The sequence below is a fragment of the Tasmannia lanceolata genome, unplaced genomic scaffold, assembly GCF_043159265.1.
Source record: "Tasmannia lanceolata isolate RefF3 unplaced genomic scaffold, GAP_Taslan_0.1 ptg000007l, whole genome shotgun sequence".
NCBI lineage: Eukaryota > Viridiplantae > Streptophyta > Magnoliopsida > Canellales > Winteraceae > Tasmannia > Tasmannia lanceolata.
The window spans coordinates 3458865-3467465 of NW_027518684.1; the positions used below are offsets into that span (position 1 = coordinate 3458865).

The 8601-nt window shown below is 38.3% G+C and overlaps 2 protein-coding genes across 2 annotated transcripts; one reads left to right on the forward strand and one right to left on the reverse strand.

Moving 5' to 3' along the window:
* Positions 1-5173: 5173 nt before the first annotated feature.
* Positions 5174-6426, reverse strand: LOC143881465 (uncharacterized). Its single transcript, XM_077384543.1, has 2 exons — positions 5996-6426; positions 5174-5597 (listed from the first exon to the last, which is right to left on the reverse strand). The coding sequence occupies exons 1-2, from the start codon at positions 6119-6121 to the stop codon at positions 5355-5357; spliced, it is 369 nt and encodes a 122-aa protein (XP_077240658.1). The 5' UTR covers positions 6122-6426; the 3' UTR covers positions 5174-5354.
* Positions 6427-7597: 1171 nt separating this feature from the next.
* On the forward strand, positions 7598-7990 carry LOC143881255 (antifungal protein ginkbilobin-like protein 1). The gene has a single exon (XM_077384242.1). It carries the CDS (start codon positions 7598-7600, stop codon positions 7988-7990), a length of 393 nt encoding a protein of 130 aa, XP_077240357.1.
* Positions 7991-8601: the final 611 nt, after the last annotated feature.

Here is an 8601-nt window from a genome sequence, read left to right on the forward strand (position 1 = left end):
GCGTGCACAGAACATATAAAATCTCTCTTTCATCTTTTGAGTTATTTGTAAGGCCTGTTAGGATGTACATAGTTTTTTAATTTTTTCCATAGAAAATGAATTTCCGACCTGTACGTAAACTCATTTTTCATGACCATTTTCCTAAAATCAAAAGTTTTCTTTAATTTTAAAGAAAATGGCAAACCAACTAAACTCAGAATTTTTCCCTTGGTTTATTTAATATTCGTTTATGTGAAATGGGTCCATTTGGTCTTAACTTTATGGAAACACACTCTTTGGAGTTGCATGTTCAAGATGTAGTGAACAAAGGCAGTCCACTAATCTTTTTCCCAATGAAAGGCAATAATAAACCCAACAAGGAAAGTGCTAGATTTGAATCCATAATTAGGAATCCATAAACCCATAGACACGAGTTCAAATCCCCTGGCTTACCAGATGCACGTGGTTTACGGGTGATTGCGTGCATCCTAGGACCGTAGGGATTAATACGGGTAATGCGTAAAGTATAGGGAGAGATCTGCAATGAGGTGTGTATTATCTAGATTCTAGACTTCTCTTGATGATTTTGAAATATTGTTCAATTGATCTAGGATTCTTTAGAATGATTGATATGTAATAAGAGAGCTTTTTGCTCGTCTTATCTGAGTTTCATATTGTGTGGGGGCAACAAACTTTACAAAGTAATGTTTAGATGTATGAGGTGGTCGAAAATGTAGCGAATGAGACCCAACTTTAAAATTGAAAAAAAAAAAATTTTAATATAAAAAGCAGCTTCACTCTTTGGTAGAGAAAAGTGAAGGATAACCTAGTTCAACAATGCCTAGCTAAGGCATTGAAGGAAAATGATAAAAAAAAAAACCAGAGAAGATACAAGATATCAAGTAGGACTGTAGGAGGATATTGAATCAAGGGTTGTCAGCATAATTCGAATATGTTTGGCACTTGCAATTATATTCAATGTTATTGAGTAAGAATCAATGTCTGGATTATGAGAGAACTTGAAGAAGCTATCTACGTCGAAGAGCTTGGCCAACAATATAGGGTAATGATGCAAGAAGGTAAGAAATTTCTGCAACACATGATTGTGTTTAATAGGCCTATGTACCACCAACACACGGTTGATGAAAAGATGAAGGAAGATGATAATGTCTTTTTGCTTCTTACTTTCTTTTTCCTTTCTGATTTGTACGATAATCTCTTTTTTCTGGTAGGTAAGTTGGGATTGAACCTCCAACCTCTAGGTCGGAGAACAAAGCCTTGATCGTTGAGCTAGAGGCTCAATCTCTTTTCTTGCTATAATCTCGTGAATACACTATTGTTCGGGAAGGAAACAATAAGTTAGAAGAAGTCACGCCATTATTACTACCTAATGAGATTAGGAGGAAGCCCAATCTTTAGAACGGTCAAGATTAGGGGTTGATTGATCATAGGGACAATAAGGGATGAATATTGTTAGACAAGAATTTTGGAAAAATCTGCAACGTTATCATTACATAGAGTTTGGCCACTTGAAATAGAACTGTCCAAAATGTGCTTGTAACGACCCGATTTCCGACGAGTCGATACGAGCAAAAGAAAGCAAAAATCATGTAACTATTTTTTTTTTTTATACAAGCATCAACCACGATAGAATCTTATTACAACTGAAAGATGTCTTATCATAACAAAGTATTGATAGACATGGTAAATGACGCAAGGCGTCAAAATGTAAAAACTCAGGAACAAACTCTCTGATCACACAGTCCCTTATCCCATGGTTCCTTCATTTGCAAATGCTCCGCCATCTAATGCCTCAACCCCTGTGGTGGAGGAATCAACGTCAGAGCAGGGTCATCCAGAGACCGAGCAAAGTAAAAGAGACAATAATAACAGTGCATACAATATAATCCACATCCTCAATAATGTCTAGAAACAATATAATAAAGATTACAATGCCCATGGCAATATAAATAAAATGACAATAATTTCAATGTATGCTATGCATGCAATAATTATGAGACAGCACATTCCCCAGGTACATCCGGCTTTTCCCCCATTTATTTTTCTGTCAGTTCTTTTCTGACTTTTTCATTTTATTTTATTTTTTTTCTGCCGGTGTCCTTGCCGCACGGCTACCCACTACCCCTGTCTGAAGGTAGTGACGTTATGGACTTGGATTACGGTCTCGCATTTGCCGAGCCGGGGATACTATCCCTCGGGGATACTTTCCCTTTTTGGTTGGTTTGCCAACGAAAGGCAGTACACGCTTCTCGCGTTGGCCTTTGGACCTTAGGTCCCAGGATGATTCCACCACACCCTTAAGTTCCCCTTCACTTTCCCCATGTATGCAACATGTATGCAATTACTTACCTTTGCCTTTCTTCCTGCATTCATTTCAATTCATTTGATTCCAGGCAAGCGAGTATAAATTCACTAAGCAGGTATTTATCAGGCAATTTATAAGCAGAGCTACATTGCATAGACAATTATATTGAATACCATTACAAGACAAGGTCTAGCTGTCACCTGCCTTTTTAATTTCTGAGTGAAGATAGTAACCGAAAAGTCCCAACAAGAATAGGAATGATTAACCTGTAAATAATTCTAAGTTTTATCAAATTCATGTCCTTTCTGTCCAGTATGCACTATTTATGTGGGCCCCGCATATTACTATGCATGTGGGCCTCGCATGTTACTATTCATGTGGGCCCCGCATGTTACTATTCATGTGGGCCCCGCATGTTACTCCTTCATGTGGGCCCGCATATTACTTCATGTGGGCCCCGCATGTTACTATTCATGTGGGCCATCATTCTTTGGCTACTATGCTCAGCAGTTCGCCTTTTTTCGCCTTTCTTTCCTTACAGTTTACTTTACGGTTACTATGCGAGCATTTCACCGTTCAAATATGATGATAAAGTTTGCATAATCGATAGCGAGTTATCGCCTCATATGCACGCTTTATCCATAAGTGGTAGAACCAACCATATCACCGATATTTCACTGTGTAAATAAATAACTATTGACAGACTTACCTTCTCCTCTCTCAGATTTCCTTTTCCTTCTTCTCTCTGATTTCCTTTTCCTTCTTCTCTCTCAGATTTCCTTTTTCTTTTTCTTCTTCTTCTCTTCCTCTCTCTTTCTCTTTTTTTTTTTTTTTCCTCGTCTGCGAGCCTCTATTTATAGCCTTAACCTGAATTATTATATTATTATTTTATTTATTATTTTATTTGCATGAATAGTAACTTGAATTATTATATTATTAGTTTATTTGCTTGAATAGTAACTTGAATTATTGTGTGGGACTTACTTGTTGTGGGACCTACTGTTGGTAGGACCCGCTGATGTGGGACCCGCTTGTGTGTGACCTACTTGTGTGGGGCCCGCTGATGTGGGACCTGCGGGTGTGGGGCCCGCTGATGTGGGACCTACTGATGGTGGGACCCGTTTGTAAATAGTACTCGGTGGGTCCTACTGTGAATAATACTTTTAAATAGTATATCTCAATAGTGAACTTGCATAGTATTTCTGCATAGTAATCTTGCATAGTGACTATTGTGACTATTGTGAATAGTGACTATTGGAAATTTTAACATATATATATATTTATTCCGTTTTTGTTGACATCTGGGGTGGTGGCTTAGTGGTAGGAAGCCGTTCAATCTTAGCTTAGACTTGGGTTCGAATCGTGTACGCCCCATTATGCCAGATGTCCTCATGCCCGATTAACTTGGGAAAAATGAGTAATGGCCGATGATTACCCACCTATGAGGCCATTTTTATATTTATATATATATATATATATATCTATTTTACCGGTTCTTACAGTGCTGACCAGGAGACTGATAAAGGTTGTAATAGTACAACAGTAGTCATGCCGATGAGTAGAACAAGATTTTTACAGATGTTATCACAATCTCCGTAAGTTAAATTACTCCTCAAGATGGAAAGATTCTAAATTCAACTTGTTCTATTCATTTATACTCTAGGAGATATTATTTTGATGTGTTTCATAAGAGAAGGACGGGCACATGTTATGTCCTTGCGATAGGACCACTTGTGATATTACAAGAGTGGGGATGGTTCACATCAGGGTATTCAATATAGTCGTGTGTACTTTAGGTGGTTCGGTGTATGTCCCAAAGTTGCAGAAGAATCTACGATCTCTTAGCTTGTTGGACTTAGGGGTTGCAACTATTCAACTTCTTGTATACTCATGAAAATTACAAGCAACTGTATGATTTTGATAGGAGAGAAAAGTATGGCTGATTATATCGTTTAGTAGGAAATGTTATTATCAAAACTTGAAGACAAAATTCCCAGTAGGAGTTAGATGATCATAGCAGAGAAGGCACAGAAGGCCAATGGTAGTTTGGATTAACACAAAGTATGGCGAATTATATTGTAATCTTTTATTTAAATAGATAGGAATTAGTTGTAAAAGGGAATTTTGGATTTTGATAAACTTATGTAGTTGATGCTATATCAATTGGGTTGAGCATTGCTCTCATTTTTCTTCTTCTCTTAGTTGTGTTCATATGTGCTAATTTCTTCTTCTACCCTCTTAAGCACCCGCATTAAGGGAGCTTCCCTTCAACCAGTTTATCGCATTCAGGGAATCACCCTCCACTATGACCTTATCAAGAACATTATAATTAACATTCTGATTCCTTGATGTGATTCCTTGATACACCGGTCTTATCTTCGCCTCATTAGAGTCGGTAATTCCATGGACATGGCAAGACAAGAGGGTGTCTTTTACACAATTGTAAGAGAGAGAAGAGAAAAATGTGTGAGTTTTTTTTTCACGAGAGAGAGAGAGGGCGAACGTGGACAATTTTCAGGGTTAGCTAGAGAAGAAGAGGGTTATAGGTTGTAAGGTTGGGATAGTTTTTTTTTTGTGATACATGTATTATTTTCTCTATAAAATAGGTTCTCACCTCGTAGAAACACTTAGAAATGATACAGTTAATGGCTTCCAAAGTGGCCTTCATGTCCCATTTGCAAATAAAATTAAATAAAAATACTCTTGCTTGCATGTAAGAACTAATTTTAGTAGCATCCAAAGAGGCCTTGAGACCTCCTACTCTAGTAAAATGAGTTCATTTTCTCCCACATCCTAGCAGAGAAAACCACAAGCCCATGGGAAAAGTCATTCTTCTAAACGTCAATTTAAACTCCACATATTGTCATGGATAGAAAACACCCATCTCATATCCCTTTATTTTTCATACATCCATCTGTTTTATCCAACACTACTTGAGGTCTTGCTACAATTACAAGCCAGCCATCATTCTTCATAGCTTATATAAACCCACTAGCACAAAAGCAAGTTTAGCTTTATTAGCATAAAGTAGAATGATTTATCCACCTAATTAGGTCCTTTTGACTCTTGGGTTACAATAATTACAACACAAGTTATCCTTATTACTTCCATGGGAGACTTCTCTTGATTTATCATACTGTCTATAGGAGTTTGTGTTGAAGGAAGCGAATCTTCCCGATCGCCTCTTCCTCCTCGGCACGAACGATTGAGGAATGAAAACTCCGGTCCCCTTGCTTTCTCTTATGTATGTCTTCTCGTAAGCAAAAGGTATCCCAATTGGGTGAGAGAAAGCCTGATGTAATAACTCATCAATTCCTCATCTCAAACTCTCAAACTAACTAAAACTTCAAACTCAAAGAGAAGATAGTGTTAAATTATAAATGATTAAAGAATACCAACTCTAATAGCTTAAGCTTTTGGAGTAACTGGTCGTTTCACATGGCATCAAAGCTACTGCCTCACGGCAGGTCTTTAGCTCAAAACCCAACAACTCCTGGGTATTAAAAATCCACGTGTATGGCCAACCCAAAAGAGGGGCCTCATGTGCCACGCGTATGGCCAACCCATAAAAGAGGGGCCACATGAGAGTGGGAATGTTAAAGTATAAATGATTAAATAACACCAACTCTAACAGCTTAAGCTTTTGGAACTAATTAGTTGTTTCGCAGAGAGGAGTGAAGAGAGATTTACATGGAGAGAAGCTGAAGAGGAACACGCCGAAGAGTCATCAGCCTCCTCCTCCATGATAAGAAGCGAGATTCTCTTACTGAGGTCTGCAAAGAAGAGATCATCATCTACTTCCATGGTCACTTCCATGTCTACAAGCACCAGCTAGAGATTTGAGCAGACTTGTTATACTGATAGATTTTTTTTAGATAACTCTTATCTCTCCTCTTTTTTTTTTTCCAGTTGTGTGGGTATGAATGGGTTTTAATAGCTGGTGTTTGGGTGAGGGAGTTAGGGTTGTGGGGTCATGGGTGCAGTTGGCCAAGATGTGTCTGTCCCCATAAATATGATAATGGGAAATGTTATATTCGCCTCCTTTTCTTACTTGAGACAGCCCCCTCTAGTCTAAAAGAGTTGTTATAAATACACTATAGGGGCTGTCCCAAGTTTAAAAAAAGGGCGAATAAATCACTTCCCATATCCTGTTGGGGATATGGATGAGGGATTGAGGGCAAGGAACTTGCAAAGTTATTAAATCCAAAGATAAGAAAGAGATCATTTTCTTTACTCCATCTTTTGTAGTTCTTTAATCCCCTCACTACCAAGATATATGGAACAAGGTATGGTTCCCTCCACGTCAACTACTCGATTGCCAAGTTGGAGAAACTGAAGGGAAATGATATATTCGCCCCCTTTTCTTCCCTTGACCACCCCTTTTAGTGTAAAAAGTGTAGTCATAAATACACTAGAGGAGGTTGGCCTGAAGAAAAAAGGTGGCCAATATATCACTTCCCAATCAAACCCTAAGCCAAGGTGTGGGTTTGGGCCCCACCCATGTTACCCTCCTCCTAATCGTGAAACACAATCTGAACATACATTGCTCCTTTTTAATCTTCTTTCTCTTTCTTATTTTCTTTTTGGTTGTGAACAAGTACTTTACTTATCTTCTTATGCTTTACTTGTTCTTCTATTCTGGGTGAAGGGGGAGATGGGTATTGAATTATGGGTGTGATGGGTTCCACACGGTTTGCGTACTGAAACAGGGACTCAATGGCCAAAAGTTGTGGCAGAGATTTTAAGAGCTACATGGAATTGTAGGCTGATGATAATTAATTTTATTTTTGCACAAAAGGATGTTCTTTCTAATCATCAATCCCATGAAGGATCTGAAAAAACAGGTGTTGAACTTAAAAAGGTTCAATTCAAATAATTTCTAATTATTTTTTAAATGGGTTGCATAATAATTCGGGTCTGATGGAGAGATGGCATATGACCCAATAAGACTAGTCGTGACCAAGCTTATCTGGATTGTGCAAATGTTACATGGGGTGGAATCAGAATAGGATTCCGATTCCGGTGCCTGAGTCCACCAATTCAAACCCACGCATTAGGTTTTGGGTTATTAGTGTGTAACTTGAACCGCCAGTAAGAAAAAGACAAAGAAAGGAACATCTAAACCAGGCTAACACAAGAAACATAAGAAAAGGCCAGTGAAAAAGGCTCTCTCCAATACTGCAGAGAACAAAGAAAGTAAAAATATCAAAATGGATGGAAAAACCATTGATGCTCAAATAAAAAGCCATTCAAGACAGAGAAAGAAGGAAAGAAAGAAAGAAAGAATCAAAGATGGGTTCTCTTGCAAAACTATTAGTAGTCATAGAGATTTTGGGATTATGCAACATGATTAGAGGTAACCCAAACACAAATGTTACTGCTGTTCTATACAACAGTAGGAGGTACACTAGAGGCGATCCTTTTGCTACTAGTCTAGCTTATGTTATAGCCGAGCTGGAGGCCATCACGCCACCTAGAATGGGTCATGATTACCATAACATCTCTCCGTTCCCTAACGCTTTTGCCTTTGGTCACGCCACATGTAATGCTTCCCTCTCAGACTGCGCCACCTGTCTCCATTCGGCAGTGCAGCACTTGGTCGACACTTGTAACAACTGCATCGGTGCTCAGGCGATCCTCTATGATTGTTATATAAGATATGAACAATACCCATTTAATGGTTAAGTTTGAGTTTTAATGTTTTTAATCAAGTTTGATTGTTTCTAATTCAACTGTGTTGTTAGATGAATAAGAAATTCTAAAAATTAGGGGTGGTTTGTGCTTTTACTAAAAATTGAAGTACAAATCAACCTGGACCCGACCCGATTTTAGGGTAAAAGCTCAACCCGAATTCTTATACATCGACCCGAGTTGCACCCAAGTTACAAAACTAGATGAAAAAGAGCTCTAAACTGAAAGGGTGCCTCCATTGGTTGTAAATCACCAAAGTGCGTTTAATGTTCTTTGACTTTTCATCCCTTTAATGTACTTAGGTGATTTAAAACCAATGAGGGCGCCCTTTCATCCCTTTTTTTGCAAGGGCGCCCTTCATTTTAGAACTCCTCAGATGAAAATGGCAGAAATTATATTTGAAAGGATTAATGAGGGTGTATGGATCGGGTCGGGCCGGGTTGAGCTTTCGCTAAAAAAAAATGAGTTGAAATCAGAGAAGCCAAAACCCAATTTGAATTCCCAAAAATAGACCCGAGTTGTACCCCTAGGATTAACAGTTTGCTACCAAAAACAATACGTTTATTTTCAAGTGATTCTCATTGTCAAGGGTGCCCATTCAAAAT

Bases quoted from the DNA above. Each gene is read 5' to 3' on its own strand.
- LOC143881465 (XM_077384543.1), bottom strand. From the start codon at position 6,121: ATGGAAGTGACCATGGAAGTAGATGATGATCTCTTCTTTGCAGACCTC. The intron at 5,598-5,995 runs GTAAATCTCTCT...TTATTACATCAG, and splicing joins CCTCTTCAGCTTCTCTCCAT to GCTTTCTCTCACCCAATTGG.
- LOC143881255 (XM_077384242.1), top strand. From the start codon at position 7,598: ATGGGTTCTCTTGCAAAACTATTAGTAGTCATAGAGATTTTGGGATTA.